The 17375-nt window shown below is 46.4% G+C and overlaps 1 protein-coding gene across 1 annotated transcript in view; it reads right to left on the minus strand.

Annotated features, from left to right (window-relative positions):
- The window catches only part of EVC2 (EvC ciliary complex subunit 2), a 183500-nt gene that overhangs the window by 64873 nt on the left and 101252 nt on the right, over nt 1-17375 (minus strand). The window contains 3 exon segments of the mRNA XM_064286086.1: nt 3511-3670; nt 7466-7641; nt 11828-12067. Of these exon segments, the coding sequence (XP_064142156.1) occupies nt 3511-3670; nt 7466-7641; nt 11828-12067 (576 nt within the window).

Consider the following 17375-nt stretch of genomic DNA (forward strand, 5'->3'; position numbering starts at 1 on the left):
GAAAACACTTTGGAAACTGGTTGCATGTGGCACAGAATGTTTATACCCTTTTCCCCAATAATCACACAACCAGAAAATTCTCCCTGAGGAAATAACCCAAAATATAGCAAAAACCTCACTTGTTCTATATCCATTGAACACATATTTTTTGAGTAAATAAAGCTCAGAGTCCACAGATCAAATCCTGGCTCCTCCATTTACAATCTGGGTGAACCAAAGCGTGTTTCTTACCCTCTCCGTGCTTTCACTCCCTAATCTGTAAAACTGGAATAATAACAGGACCTACTTCATAACGTAGTTGTAAGGGTTATGAGTTGCTTAAAACATCTCCAAAGGTTCCTGGGTGGTGCAGTTTGCACTTGACAACTCACACTCACCCAGTGACACCACGGAAGAAAAGGCCTGGCGGTCTGCTTCCATAAAGATTACAGCCAAGAAAACCCTATGGAACAGTTCTACTCTGTAACATGCAGTCACTGTGAGTAGGAATCAACTCGACGGCACAAAACAACAACAACATGTACAACTCTTAGACAAATGCCTGGCACGTAGTATGGCAAGACTTCAGCTCAGTTACTTTGGATATGTCATCAGGAAAGATCAATCTCTAGAAAAGGACACCAAGGTTGATACATAGAGGGTCAGCAAAAACAAGGGAAACCCTCCATGAGATGGACTGATACAACAGCCACAATAAATGATTTGAACACAGCAATGATCATGAAGATGGCGCAGGACTGGGCAACGTTTGGTTCTGTTATACGTAAGGTCGCCGTGAGCTGGAACTGACCAGATGGCAACTGACAACAACAACATAATTGTTACTATGTGCCAAAATGTGCCAAGCACATGATAATTGCAAACTGTGATATTATAAAAAGAAAAAAAAATTTTTTTTTTTTGATATTATAAGAAGGAACAAAACAAAAACCCTGAGCACGAGTGACAATTTAAATAAGGAGGTCAGGGAAGCTCTTCTGAAAAAGAAAATCTAAGTGAAGCCTGATGGATAAGGTCTTATTTTGGGTCAAGATATGAGAAAAGAATATCCCTTGGAGAGATAACAGCAGCCACGGAGGCCCTACAGGGGGAAAAACGCTGACATGCACAAAGATACCCACCGCAGTGTTATTTACAATAATGGGCCCACAGATAGTCTGTTAGTTCTATTTTGCAAGAACACGGAATGGTCTTCCTTTTGTTCAGGGCTCCTGGTAACCAGAGAGTGTAGATTCATTCTTTGATTCATTCATTGTACAAGTATGTATTGAGCACCTACTATGTGTCAAGCAGTTCTCTAAGGACTAGGGATGTAAGTCCTTGCCTCTGTGGAGCTCCATCCTAAACTAACTCTGTGCCACTCACGATATTTATCAAGAGTGCCCACAGGAAATAATATTTATGGTAGGCTTCCAGAATCTCTTTTAAGACCTGCATCCATTCATACTTCTAGATACTATGCTTGGATTAGGCCAGACCATCACAGGTATGTGGTCCCAGGCCCCATTGTTTTGGTCTCTTGACCAATGGCTCAAGGATGGTCAAGTCCAATCAATGGTTAAGATAAGACTCATGGCTTTCTTTTGGCCCCAAAACTTGGTAATAAAAATCAGAGTTCCAAATGAAAAAGTTATTCTGTACCCCCTCCTCTCTCTCTTGAAAGGTACCAAGCAATAGCCTAGAGGACATCCTTTATAGCCCATCTATCCTCTGAGTCTGTCCTTCCTCCCTGTTATGGATTAAATTGTGTCCCCCAAAATATGTCTCGGAATCCCACCCCTACACCCGTGAATGTAATCTCATTTGGGGACTGGGTTTTCTCTGTTATATTAATGAGGTCATATTCATGTAGAGAGTATCTTAAATCCAATGAATTTTGAGGTATAAAAAGAGCAGATTAGAGACAGAGACAAGCAAGCACAAATGGAGGAAAGATAAATGCCACATGAAGATCACCAAGGGACCAAGGAACGGCCGAGCTACAGAAGCTGAGACAAGGATCTTCCCCCAGAACTGGCAGAGAGAGAGACTTTCCCTAGAGCCAGTACCCTGAATTTGGACTTCTAGCCTCCTGAACCGTGAGAATATAAATTTCTGTTTGTTAAACCCACCCACTGCAGTATTTCTGTTACAGCAGCACTAGGAGACTAAGACACTGTCCACACTCAGGACACTCACCATCTCTCACCTTGCCAAGTGCTAGAGCCTCCCATGGGTCTTCTGCCCCAGGCTTCTCCCACTCTCCCCTACAGATTGGTCACACGAGCTTCTTAAATCATAAACCTGATCAAGAAATCCGTCAACATTCCCCTCTGTCCTCGGATGAAGGGTAAACTCCTGAGCCTGGCATACCATGCCTTCATGCCTTAGCCCCTGCCTCCTGCACAGGTCTTCTCCGGCCACTGCCCTTCTCCTTCTGCATGCTTTAGCCACATCATGTTTGCTGAATCCCCCAAAGCAGCATACCTTCTCCTTAGTTGCTCCACCTACGAACGAGAAGCCTCCCACTGCCTGTCATGTCCTTCCTGGCCTTGCACACATCAAATGCACATCGCCCTTCAGGACTCGGTTTACCCAGCACCTGCTCCGTTAAGCCTTCCCTGGTATCCGTGGGCAGTCCCTTCCTCTCTCTGCTACTGAGTCATGTTGCATACATCACGAGGTGAGCACATTACAGTGCATTTATGCGTTGGTCTCTCCTCCTCTCTCAATACAGGCAGACAGCTGGGCACGCTAGTGTTGGTGATAAGGGCTTAGGTTCTAAGTCAGTCAGGCCTGGGTTCAAATCCCACTTCTAACACCTACAAGATATTTGACCTTGACCAGGTTACTTAATCTCTCTAAGCCACAGTGTCTCCATCAAGATTAAGGTACCTTGTTTAATTCTTACAATAGGCTACTGTAAGAATTAAACAAGATATCTTACATAACATTTAGCACAGTGCTAACTAAACACTCTTAGGCTAGGAAGAAAGGCCTGGTGATCTATTTCAGAATATTAGCTAATGAAAACCATATGGATCACAAGAGAATATTGTCAGATGTAGTGCTGGAAGATGAGCTCTCTAGGACGGGACGCATCATGCAGTAGCCACAACAATGGACTCAAACATACCAAGGATCATGATGATGGCACAGGACCAGGCAATGTTCTGTTCTGTTATACATAAGGTCACTATGAGTCATTACAGCAATTAACAGCAACGGCAACAAGTAAACAGTTAAGAAATCTTAGCACCTATCGCCATCATCATCGTTCACTCAAGCCAGCTCTCTTATACACCACCATCTTCTGCTCTGTTGAGGCTGGATAGGACCTTCAGAATTCTTCTCGACACAGCGCTGCAAAAAGTCACTACCAATCAACCATAGATGGCCACCATGATGTCTGCTGAGCCACCCTTCCAATCCTAGCTCTCTGACAGCTTGAATGATCGGTGTGGTACCTGGCCCTTGGTGGGCACTCAGAGGTGTTTATGGGAAGAACAAATAGCATAAGGCTATACGTACCTTTTGCAGCATTTCTCGTCTTCTCTTAGTTACCAGTTTTTGGTGGAGCTTTTTCTTTTCCTGCTTTAAGTCATTATCCAGCTTCTGTTTTATAGAAAAGACTTCCGTCTGAGCCCGTTCCAACAGCATTTCCATCTGCTCCTCATCCAAGTACCCAGCTCTAGACGAAGAGGAAGTAGAGTTGATATACTTTCCAAACTCACCTGGGGCTTGGCCGCTGTGGCTGATTGTTCACCTCTATATTGGTGTTTAATGAATCAGAAAAATCGTTACTCTTGAGAAGGACTAGAAGAGTAGGTGGCTAAGACAGTACTGAAATACAAGCGGAATAAAGTCAGTGTCTCTAGAGACGTGCGAAGAAAGCTTGGTATCAGGACAGAAGGCATCTGTTGGGGGAAAGCAGGGCAAGAGTTTGGGGAGAAAGTAACTACTATAGATTGAACTGTGTCCCCCTAAAAATATGTGTTGACTCAATACATGGAAGGTCAGCTCAATTGGACTGGACCAAAAGCAAAGAAGTTTCCGGGATAAAATGAATGCTTCAAAGGTCAGCGGAGCAAGCGCGGGGGTCTGGGGAACATGGTTTGCGGGGACTTCTAAGTCAATTGGCAAAATAATTCTATTATGAAATCATTCTGCATCCCACTTTGAAATGTGGCGTCTGGGGTCTTAAATGCTAACAAGCAGCCATCTAAGATGCAGCAATTGGTCTCAACCCACCTGGAGCAAAGGAAAATGAAGAACACCAAGCCCACATGACAACTAAGAGCCCAAGAGACAGAAAGGGCCACATGAACCAGAGACCTACATCATCCTGAGACCAGAAGAACTAGTTGGTGCCCGGCCACAATCGATGACTGCCCTGACAGGGAGCTCAGCAGAGGACCCCTGAGGGAGCAGGAGATCAGTGGGATGCAGACCCCAAATTCTCATAAGAAGACCAAACTTAATGGTCTGACTGAGACTGGAGGAATCCCGGCGGCCATGCTCCCCAGACCTTCAGTTGACACAGGACAGGAACCATCCCCGAAGACAACTCATCAGAAATGAAAGGGACTGGTCAGCGGGTGGGAGAGAGATGCTGATGAAGAGTGAGCTAATTATATCAGGTGGACACTTGAGATTGTGTTGGCAACTCTTGCCTGGAGGGGGGATGGGAGGATAGAGAGAGAGGGAAGCCGGCAAAATTGTCAAGAAAGGAGAGACTGAAAGGGCTGACTCAAGACGGGGAGAGTAAGTGGGAGTAGGGAGTGAGATGTATGTAAACTTATATGTGACAGACTGATTGGATTTGTAAACGTTCACTTGAAGCTTAATAAAAGTTATTATAAAAAAAAAAAAAAAATATGTGTTGAATTCCTGGCCCCTGGCCCTGTGGATACAATCCTGTTTGGAAACAGGGTTTTCCTTTTGTTATATTAATGAGGTCATGTCAGAGTAGGGTGGGCCCTAAACCTAATCACTTCTGAGTTATACAAAGAGCAGAACAGACGGAGACACACAGGGGAAGACAGATGCCATGTGAGGACGTGTCTACAAGCAAAGGAGCCAAGGATCGCCACGGACACCAGAAACTAGGAGAGACTCCAGCAGAAAAATCAACACAGCTGAAACTGTGATTTGGACTTTTAGCTTCCAGAACTGTGAGAAAATAAATGTCTGTTCTTTAAAGCCACCCACTTGTGGGATTTCAAGGGGCTGCTGTGGTTACAGATAGAATTTTCCAAGAGGAAAATTGGATAAAGAATTCCTGGTGGCAAGAACAGCACAAACAGAGTCAAAGAAGTGAATGTACAGAATACTCTCTTACTACCACTGTTACCAGAGCCCTGGTGGCGCAGTGGTTAAGAGCTGGGCTGCAAACCAAAAGGTCGGCAGTTCGAATCCTCCAGCCACTCCTTGGAAACCCTATGGCACAGTTCTACTCTTTCCTAGAGGGTCACTATGAGTCAGAATCAACGCAACGGGTTTGGATTGGTTTTTTGATTACCACTATAAATGTTCCTTGGAAATCCTATGGGGCAGTTCTACTCTGTCCTACAGGGTCACTATGAGTCAGAAGCGACTCGAGGGCACACAACAACAACAACAATGACACTATCACCACTATTCCTCATCTAGCTGCATCTTTGTGCAGCCCCGGGCTTGGCACATGCTGGATCCTCAATGCCGGGTTCTTGAAGGAATAAACAAGTGAATGAATGAGTGGCAGATAAACACTTTAGAAATATAAGTCTGAGCCAGCCTTTTTAAAACCAAATTTTAAGATAAAAGGTAAAACACTTTTTTCTCTGGTAACTGCTCACAACGGTACAGCCAGCTGTCAGGTACTTCAGCTCAAAGCAAGGAAATGATTCTTTCACTTAAGTGAAAATTAATCAAGGATGTCACATAAACTGTGTGATAAATTCATTAACATCTTTGGGTGGGGAGTGTGTGCATAATTCGCACCTTACAGAATCCAAATTAACTGAGCACGAGAGCTGCAAAGCCTTGATAAAATTACCTAAGTGGCGGAACCGACTTATAAAGCCACAGAGCATCATAAGAAAACCAACTTCACAGTCATGTCCCTATGAATTTTAGAGCTTCTTGTCACCTATGAAGAATAAATTTCACTGTGTACAATCGAGCCTCCTTAAAGAGTAGCTGGGAAGGAAAGCTGTGAGGGGGAAGAAGCATAAGGATGAGAACTCTATGTTACCGCCATGTTACCTGGCTGCTCGAGCCCCAGGTGTGACTGAGAAAAACCAGTTGGAATCCAGGACAAGCATCTGGGCATTCAGACTTAATCCCAGAGGTGAATGCAAGAGCCAGGCAGAGTGTGGGAGCTCAAAAGGGAGTGGGCTCTCCACAGTGCTGTCAATATGAGCCTCCAGCACTGACTTCTCAAGGAACGCTGCTGGGGGTCTGCTTCAAAGTAATCCAGAGTGGGGACATGTGATAGGTTGAATGGCGTCCCCCAAAAAGATGCGCTGAAGTCCTAGCCCCTAGTACCTGTGAATGTGACCTTGTTTGGAAACAGGGTCTTTGAAGATGCTATCAGGTAGCATGAGGTCACACTGGAACAGGCTGGATCCTAATCCAGGAGGAGGAGACACAGAGAGATAGAGAGACGGCAGCCCTGTGGCAACGGAGTCAGAGACTGGCGTGATGCATCTACAAGCCAAGGGTTGTTGGCCGTACCAGAAGCTGGGAGAGAGGCTTGGAACAAATTCTCCTCAGAGCCCTCAGATGGAATTACCACAGCCAACACCCTGATTTTGGACTCCCAGTCTCCAGAGTTGTAAGAGAATAAATTTCAGTTCTTGTAAGTCCCCCAGTGCTGGGACACTAATACAGGATATATAGCTGCATCAGTTTGCACTCAACTGCTAGCTGAAAGGAGCCCTGGTGGTGTAGTGGTTAAGAGTTCAGCTGCTAACCAGATGGTCAGCAGTTCAAATCCACCAGCCACCCCTTGGAAACCCTATGGGGCAGTTCTACTCTGTCCGACAGAGTCGCTATGAGTCAGAATTGACTTGATGGCAATGGGTTTTGGGGTCATTAGCCAAAAAGTTGGTGGTTCAAACCCACCCAGAGGCTTCTCAAAGGCACACCTGACGACCTGTTTCTGAAAGGTCACAGCCTTGAAACCCTATAGAGCAGTCTACTCTACAGATATGGGGTCGCCGTGAGTTGGAAGCTACTCAATGGCAGCTAACAACAACAGCTACGTCAAGACTGGCCACGAGCTGGTATGTGTTGAGGATGAATGATGAACCCATGGGGCTCATTATACTGTTCTCTCGACTATTGTGTACGTTTCTAAGACTCTAGAGTGCGAAGAATTTTTAAACTTAGAGACATCTTCTTTAGCAGTAAGTCCGGAGCAGTGAGAGCAGAGGGATGTCCCTGGGAAGAAGGTCTGGCCGAGGCGGCCCGCCTGCACCGTTCTGACGTTTCTCAGCTTTACCTCTCGTGTTTCTGGATGAGGTGGGTCAGCTGAGCAGCAGCCGCGCTCAGAAGGCCTCGGGCGCGGATCTCTGACGACTGCATGTTCTGAACCAGGTACTCCCTGTGACCAAATCTCTTACTTAGGTGGTATCTCTTCGTAGCCTGGAAAAAGTCCATTAACTCTTCCACGTTCCCCTGTTTGAAAAAAAAAAAAAAAATCGAGATATTATGCCTAATTAAAACTTAAGAGAAAATTCTATCTGGTCATTTAATGGATTTTTTCTTCCTTTCAAAGGAAAACACACTGATAAAGAAGTGTGCAGATTAAAATCTTAAACCTCTGAGCCCTTCGCAAAGGCTTAGAAGAAAAGTGCACACTAACAAGAAAGGAAACCAGAACCAAAAACCAGTTCCCATTAAGTCGATTCCAGCTCACGGGGACCCCATGTGTGTCTCGGCAGAACTGTGACCCACAGGGTTTTCAATGGTCGATTTTGTCAGAAGTAGATTGCCAGGCCTTTCTTCTGAGGTACCTCTGGGTGGACTCAAGCCTCCAATCTTTTGGTTAGCAGCCGAGTGCATCAGCCAACCCTTTGTAACACCCAGGGACTCCAACAAGAACAGAGGGCTTTAAGAAGTGAACGCTAGTCCCAGATGGGATGCTCATGGAAGCAGCAGTAAGGAAATCAAACAACACCTTGCATTGGGAAAATCTGCTGCAAAAGACAGCTTTAAAGTGTTAAAAAGCAAAGACGTCACTTTGAGGACTGAAGTGCACCTGACCCAGGCCATGGTATTTTCAATTGCCTCGTATGCATACGAAAGCTGGACAATGAATAAGGAAGGCCAAAGAAGAATTGATGCCTTTGGACTATGGTTTTGGTGAAGAACACTGAATATACCAGCGACTGCCAGAAGAACGAACAAGTCTGTCTTGGAAGAAGCACAGCCAGAGTGCTCCCGGGAAGCAAGGATGGCAAGACTTCGTCTCATTTACTTCAGACATGTTATCAGGAGGGATCAGGTGTTGGAGAAGGACATCATGCTTGGTAAAGTAGAAGGTCAGCAAAAAAGAGGAGGACCCTCAACGAGGTGGATTGATATAGTGGCTGCAACAACTGGCTCAAATTTAGCAATGATTGTAAGGACTGGGCAGTGTTTCATTCTGTTGTACACAGGGTCACTATGAGTTGGAACCAACTCAACGGCACCTAACAACAACAACGGTCCCAGATGATACAGGGTGATCAAAACAACTTCACCGCCCCGAGACATGAAGCGTAAATTTCACTCATTTGGTCACGCGTCCATTCACCCGTGCACACATTCACACCGCAGAGTTCCCACAGGTGCTAAAGGTCCCAGGACCTTCCAGGATAAATCAGCCACTGGTCCTGACCCCCAGGAACTCCCAGACTCATGGAGGAGACAAAAGGCGCACAGCCAAAAGTAGCAGCAAGTTTTTCTCAATCTACAAAATGAACAAAACCCAACCAAACACATGAGAGTAATAATAGCTTACAGTAGGTGTCTTCTCTGGGACAGGTTCCAGGCCAAGAGCTAGTCACACTTACCTAACTTAATCTAAGGGAGTACCGTTATTCCCGCTTCACAGATGAGGAAACTGAGTCCACATCACACAGCTGGTAAATGGCTGAGCAAGGATTTGAGCTCAGCCATATAACTGCAGGGTCTGTACCAGGCTGTCTCCAGAACATCCGTTTTAATCATCTGTTTACACTGTGAATACGGCAGTTCGTGACTTTATTTACCATTACTGGGTCAGTGGTAGAATTCTCCCCATCCATGCAGGAGACCCCAGTTCAATTCCCGGCCAATGCACCTCACGTGCAGCCACCGCCAGTCTGTCAGTGTTGCTATGACGCTGGACAGGTTTCAGCAGAGCCTCTAGACAATGACCGACTAGGGAGAAAGGCCTGGTGAGCAACTTCTGAAAATCAGCCAGTGGAAACCCTACGGGTCACGATGGTCTGATCCACAACCGATCAGAACCTGGCAGCATTCTGTTCCACTGTGTTGGCTCCGCAGCAGCTGACAGTAACACCAACAACAAAGTTTCACTGGGAAAAACCAAATTAAGAGGCTGGCTGCTCTCTTCACGTCCCGGGGCCCTTCCAAGATTGTCCCTCTTTTCCTGAAAGGCTCCCGATGATTTCTCGGTCTCCTCCCGGGACTTTCTGGTCTGTCTCTACCCTCACTCACTCGGCCTGGGCCTGGGCCAGACATCCGTCCTGGCGTGTCTCCCCAGGGGATGGGCAGGACCCACCTTTGCCGGCCTTTTGTCGTTTGTTAGGTGACACCAAGTAGCACGCCTTCATCTCTGGGGACCTGCTCACACACCAGACTTGGGCCTCTGTGCCCGCACCTTCTCCGCTTGTTCAATTTCACCTTGACCTCTGCCTTGGCCACAGCAGTAACAGGGGCCGGTCCCTGCCTTGGTTTACCCTGAATGGATGTGCTAACACTGTTGTGAGTGGAACCTGGACTTTCACCCAAGTAGGAGGTTTTAAAGACAGCAATGGAACCAGCAAGCCAACTCCCTAGAATTTTTTTCACATATAAAGATAAAATTGAAACAGCAGAGTGACTTCTACATCAGAAAAACACATTTCTCTAGAACCACAGGTTTGCATTCATAAGATGAACACAACGGACCAAGGAGCAAACTGTACCATGAGCCCCTGCCAGCTGGAGTATGTCAAGCAGCACCCCCGTCCCCCTAAAGGGCCCAACAGTATCTTCGCTATTTTATAGTCAGAGATTTAGCTTGTAAACCAAAAGAGGCAGTCCCTCTAAGCAGTGATATCTGCATTTCTCAAATAGTCTATTCACAGGCCAAACACAAAATCCCACAAGGTAAGAATTGCCATCGCCACCCCCGGGGCCAGCTTTCAGCCCCGAGGGGGAACACGGGGCCAAAGGATGACTTTTGCTATGATCTAGGAATCTATTTGGTCTGGATTAGTAACATTCAAACTCAACCCTACGTGGGAAAATGCACACCAGTGCATCCAGGCACATCCAGACACATTCTTAACCCGAGGTATACGTCAATTGATATCATAAATACACAGAGAGGTAGATATAAAAAACCCACTGCCACAGAGTCAATTCTGATTCATAGCAACCCCATACGACAGAGTAGGGCTGCCCCCATAGGATTTCCAAGGCTGTAAATTTGTATGGAAGCAGACTGCCACACCTTTCTCCCACAAAGCAACTGGGGGATACAACCACCAACCTTTCAGTTAGCAACTCAGCGCTTAACCACTGTGCCACCAAGGCTCCCTTCAAGATAGATACAGAGATATATAAACACATCCGTACACGTATACCTGTTGCCGTTGAGTCGACTCCGACTCATAGAGACCCTACAGGACAGAGTAGAACTGCCCCATAGGGTTTCCAAGGAGTGCCTAGTGGATTCAAACTGCCAACCTTTTGGTAGCAGTTGTAGCTCTTAACTACTACGCCACCAGGGTTCCCCCACCACACACACACACACGTATATATATATCCACCAGTCACGTGTCAGTTTGTCATACTATGGTGGCTTGTGTGTTGCTATGATGCTGGAAGCTAAGCCATCAGTATCTCAAATACTATCAAGGTCACCCATGGTGGGCAGGTTTCAGCGGAGCTTCCAGACTGGAAGAGAGGCCTTGAAATCTACGTCCCAAAAATGAGCCAATGAAAACCTTACGGATCACAATACAGCATTGTCTGACTCGCTTGCTTTGGACACACCATCAGGAGGGACCAACCACTGGAGGAGGACATCATGTTTGGTAAAGCAGAGGGCCAGCAAGGGCATGGGAGACTCTCGGTGAGAAGGACTGACACGGTAGCCACAACGATAGACTCAAACATGCCAGCAATCACGAGGACGATCATAGCAGGACCAGGCAACACGCCATTCTGTTGTGCGTAAGGTCACCATGAGTCAGAGTTGACTGGATAGCAGCTATCTATCTCATTTTTTACTGCTATAAACGTTAAGCATATACTGTGCCAAGCTCTGGTTTTTTGTGAGTCAGCTTGTATCATGTTCATCACATCCCAATGAGTGTGGGTACAGTATTATCTCCATTTTACGGATGAAGAAACTGAGGCTCAGAGAGGTTAGGTAATTTGCTCAAGTTCACACAATTGATGGGTGGTAGAGTTAGAATTCAAATCCAGTCTGCCTGGCTCCGAGGCCCGGGCTCTAAGCCACGATTTGCCCTACTTCCTGGAAGCTGCCCCCACGGCCAGAGGCAGAAGGACGAGAAGTCAGTCCACTGGTAAGCCCACAAAAGCGGAGGCAGGGCTGCCCTGTGGGAGGAGAGGTGGCCATCACAGCAGCCTGATCGGGCGTTACCTGCATTTCTGAATAATCTTGCAGCAGCATTTCAGCCCCCTCAGGCTTCAGCTCCCCTTTGACAAGAGCACTTTGGATCTGAGTGAAAAAGGTCCTCTGCAGCTCGTGTCTCTGGAAGATGGCCAGCTGCCTGTGCGCCTTGGCAAAGTCGTCTTCTTGCTGCAGGGCCAGAGCCCTGCGCAGACGCTCCTGCTCCAGGCCATGCAGGGTCCGCAGGAGGTTGCTGCACTCGGCTGCCGACTGCGGGGAGAAGAGCAGCTGCGTGAGGCTGACACACTGAACATGCACAGCACAGGTGTGCACATGCATAGGCACACGCATGTAATAAACACACATGTACACAGCTCATACACATACACGCACACACATGCACGTATGCAATGCACATGACAGACACATGCACACATATGTACACGAGACACAATCCACACACATGCACACTAGCACACACACACTGGCACACGCACACTGTCACACGCGCACACAATGTCACACGCTGACAAAGATGAGGCTCCTCTGTCCCACGCAATGCTGTCGCAGTCTGCCCTCCCCTGCTAGCTTAACGCTTTCCAGAACAATCTCAAAAGCAGAAAATTCACAGGGATGGAAATCTGCAAATCAAACTGCCTGGAAACAGCCTGCCTGAATGGAAAACTCTTACACATGGATGCATCGCGCTGTTAGGCTTCAAAGGTGATTTCCATCATCTTTCATTTTTTTCATTAGTTGAAGAAAAAAGTACCAGCAATCAGGCCCAAACTGAGATCATTTGGGTAAAAAGAGAAGCAACAGAGGTGTAAAGAAATGACTATTTGGATGCCAGCATTTCATGTGGTCCAGTCTAAGGAAAGCAAAAGAGGAAAACGCCTTTGCCGTGTTCTCACCCCCATTACTTCAATTTGTCACACGTCCTGTGGTGGGAAGGAGGGCACTATCACCTCCAGGTGGTAGGCAGAATTCTAAGACGGCCCCCAAGATCCCCGCCCCCTGGGGTACTCACACGTCAACCCCTTCTCCTTGAGTGTGGCCGAGAACTTGGAATATAATAGGATGGTCATTCCCATGATTAGGTTATGTTGTATGGCAAAAGTGTAGGGATTTTCAGACTTTCTGGACCCATTAAGGCTGCCTGGACCCCTAAAGCTACTGCCCTGAGATAATCTTTAAACCTTAAACCTCAACCCAAAACTTCCCCGGAAGGCTGCTTTGAACCAAACAACAGTTTAGCTTCATGTTTAAAACTATGTCTGCCTTGAGCATTGTTCTCTTTCAAAGATTATTCTATGTGGGGACAAACTGACAACAGCATCTCAGAAGGCTAGACGACAAGCTTAGGGGCAGTGACGTCATGGTAATGGCAGTGGACTAATTTGGAGAAGGAAGGTGAGAATGGTTGCACAATTTGAAGAGTGTAATCAACAATTTTATGGCTCACAATGGTCTGATCCATGATCCACCATGGGGATGGCACAGGACTGGGTAACGTTTCCTTCCGCAGTGCACGAATCAGGGGCCAACTCCACAACAGCTAACAACAGAGACATCCTACAGCCACCCCATGACAGCTCCTGCCCTCGAGGTGCTCACAGCGCCACCTAAAGGATGTGAAGAGCAGCGACCAGACTTTCGTTTGCATCCTTCTGACCACACCTCCAGTAAAAACCAAACCAAACCCACTACCGTCGTTGAGTCGATTTCGACTCATAGCAACCCGATAGAACAGAGTAGAACTGCCCTGTAGAGTTTTCAAGGAGCGCCTGGCAGATTCGAACTGCCAACTTTTTGGTTAGCAGCCATAGCACTCAACCACTATGCCACCAGGGTTTCCACACCTCCAGTATCCACCCCAATATCAGCCACCAAATAACAACACAGTCTTTTAAAAAATCTGCTTTATAAAAAGGATTAGACTTTGGATTCGGCTTTTCTGAGTCTCTCTACCTGAGAAAAGTGGTTATTCACAGCTGCCTTTAACCCACAGGAAGCAATTTGCAAGGAACCATGAAGGTGTAGGGACACTGACTATAGGTGCCGTGGGGACATTCAGCTACTGAGGAGGTAGCTGGTGCCCAGGTACATTGGCCCAGCCATCAAAATGACCTTCTTTTTTGACAGTATGGAATTTGATAAGCCCCAAACCTCAAGTTATTTTAATTAATAAAATCAAACCTGCTGCCATTGAGGAGAACTGCCCCATAGGGTTTCCAAAGTGTGGCTGGCGAATTCAAACTACCGACCTTTTTGGTTAGCAGCCGAGCTCTTAACCGCTGTGCCACCAGGGTTCTATATTTAAATTAATAGGAATGAAATATGGGTAAAACTAATTTAGCTTCTCACAGCTAGCACAAAAAGCACACACACACCACGCACACAAATTTCTGCTTAAGAATGAGGCATAAGGCAATGATGAGTTTGTGTCAGAATGAAAACACTTCCTAAAATAAACTTGCACAGGAACCACCCCCCACTTCCAAATACGCTGCCCTGCGAATGGGGTCCAGACTGCTGCACCCTTCCTGGGACACAGATGAGAAAACTAAGCCGTAAAGAAGCGGACACACACCCCCAGGCCTGCCAAGCAGGGCAGGTCACGTGTGGAAATGACTGAGGTGGGCCTGGTATGCCAGGCACTAGGGAGTGGTGAGAACTGGGGAAAAGTGGAGACAGCAACCCCTGTGTAAAGGGGCAGCCGTTGCTCAGCCCACCAGAGGGCGCTCTGCAGGGATACGGGAGAAGCTGGAATTCCAGATTCTTAGGCAAAGTTTTATATTTTGAATAACTCCCTCTTTTTTTTTAATTGTGCTTTAAGCGAAAGTTTACAAATCAAGTCAGTCTCTCATACAAAAATTCATATACACCTTGCTATGTACTCCTTGTTGCTCTCCCCCTAATGAGACAGCACACTCCTTTATTTAAGCCAGCTTCTGACCCCCTCTGCCCTCTTATCTCTTCTCCAGACAGGAGCTGCCCACATAGTCTCATGTGTCTACTTGATTCAAGAAGCTCACTCCTCACCAATATCATTTTCTATCCCATAAAAAAATTTTTTTTTTTTTTTTTTTTTTGCCCAGCCCAATTCCTGTCTGAAGAGTTGGCTTTGGGAATGGTTCCTGTCTTGGGCTAGCAGAGGGTCTGGGGACCATGACCTCTGTGGTCCTTCTAGTCTCAGTCAGACCATTAGGTCTGGTCTTTTTATGCCCAGCTCTCTCTTGAACTTTCCAGTAACATGGACTTTTCAGGGAAACGAGGCGTGTTTATCCCATGGTTTCAAGTGCCTCGGAAAGCAACTTGTCCTGTAGGGGAGCCTCAGGGGCTGGGGTGAGAGAGGGCTCTTAAGTTCTGGTTTGAGACACCCAGGCTGAAACCAGACTGTTCTAGGACAATCGCTGCTTGTAATGTTGACTCCAAACTACCAAAAAGCTGAAATCACACTCACAAAATTATGACTGCACTAAATTATACTCCCTGTACTCAGTTTAACAAGACAGGTAGATGGGAAAAATGTTTTAAAGAATACATCCATCAGACATGGTTAAAATATAAGTGTTCTGGTGCTTAAGGAATCTTCCTTGAAGACACTCACCGAGGAGTCCGAATGCCTCGGCAGCACGGCGTAAGACACACGCCCACCATCTTCTTTCACCATCTGGGAAGCTCCTGGCTAAAGATTCCAGTCAAGCACAGCCCTGACCTCCAGTGGCTGGTTGCAGGAGGCCGGTCAAGGCCCTTCCCCTCTGGTCCTTGGTTGGTTCTCCCATCTCAGAGTGGAGATATGTCACATTCTTTGATTGTTCTATGCCACGGGCTTCATTAAAGATTTCATTAAATGATGAATCATAGCAAACACTTTTCTACAGGGCTGACTCTGTGCCAAGCACTGGTCAGTGTATTATACAAATATTAGCTTATGTGTTCTCACAACAGTCGATAAGATAAGCATCGTTATTATTCCCATTTTAAGGATGGGGAAACTGATACCCAGGGAGACTGAGCAATGTGCTTTGTGAAAAACAGAGTGAGGATCCAAGCCCAAACAATCAGCCTTCAGCGTCTATGTCCCTCCCTTCTCTCCAAGGACCCCTCAGCGCAGAAAGGCTTTGAAAGCCATAAGGTATTCCACAGGCGTTTAAAGATAACTCAATAAATCTGGAGCCCTTGGGTGATCCAATGGCTAATGCACTCGGCTACTAAATGAAAGGTTGGAGGTTCGATACCACCCACAGGTGCCTCAGAAGGCCTGTTGATCTACGTTCAATAAATCGGCCATTGTTTACAATACTGGTGGGAACGTAAAATGGTACAACCACTTTGGGAATCAATTTGGTACTTCCTTAAAAAGCTAGAAACAGAAGTACCATACAATCCAGCAATCCCACTCCTTGGAATATATCCCACAGAAATAAGAGCCCTCACATGAATGTTCACGGCAGCACTGTTCACAATAGCAAAAAGATGGAAACAACCTAGGTGCCCATCAATGGATGAGTAGATAAGCAAATTATGGTATATTCATACAATGGAATACTACGCAACAATAAAGAATGGCGAATCCAAGAAACATCTCGTAATATGGACGAACCTGGAAGACATTATGCTGAGTGAAATTAGTCAGTCCCAAAAAGGACAAATAGTGTATGAGACCACTATCACAAGAACTCAAGAAAAGTTTAAACACAGAAGAAAACATTCTTTGATGGTTACTAGGGTGGCATGAGAGGGAAGGGGGTATTCACTAACTAGATAGTAGGCAAGAATTATTCTAGGCGAAGGGAAGGACAACACACAATACAGGGGAAGCAGCACAACTGGCCTAAACCAAAAGCTAAGAAGTTTCCTGAATACAACCAAACACTTCGAGGGACAGAGTAGCAGGGGCGGGGGTCTGGGGACGATGGTGTCAGGTGACATCTAGCTCAATTGGAATAACAAAGTTTATTAAGAAAAAGTTCTGCATCCCATTTTGGTGAGTGGCATCTGGGGCTTAAAAAGCTAGCAAGCAGCCATCTAAGATGCATCAATTTGTCCCAGCCCACCTGGAGCAAAGGAGAATAATGAACACCAAGGACACCAGGAAAATATGAGCCCAAGAGAAAGAAAGGGCCACATAAACCAGTGACTCCATCAGCCTGAGACCAGAAGAACTAGATAGTGCCTGGCTACCACCAATGACCGCCATAACAGGGAACACAACAGGGTCCCTGACAGAGCAGGAGAAAAGTGGGGTGCAGAACTCAAATTCTAGTAAAAAGACCAGACTTAATGGTCTGACTGAGACGAGAAACCCCAGAAGACATGGCCCCCAGAATCTCTCTAACCCAGGACTAAAACCATTCCCAAAGCCAATTCTTCAGACAAAGATTAGACTGGACTATAAGACATAAAATGATACTCGTGAAGAGTGTGCTTCTTAGTTCAAGTAGATACACGAGACTAAATGCACAGCTCCTGTCCGAAGATGAGAAGAGAAGGCAAAAAGGGACAGGAGGTGGTTGAATGGACATGGGAAATCCGGGGTAGAAAGGAGGAGTGTGCTGTCACGTTACAGAGA

Source organism: Loxodonta africana, chromosome 5, assembly GCF_030014295.1.
Source record: "Loxodonta africana isolate mLoxAfr1 chromosome 5, mLoxAfr1.hap2, whole genome shotgun sequence".
NCBI lineage: Eukaryota > Metazoa > Chordata > Mammalia > Proboscidea > Elephantidae > Loxodonta > Loxodonta africana.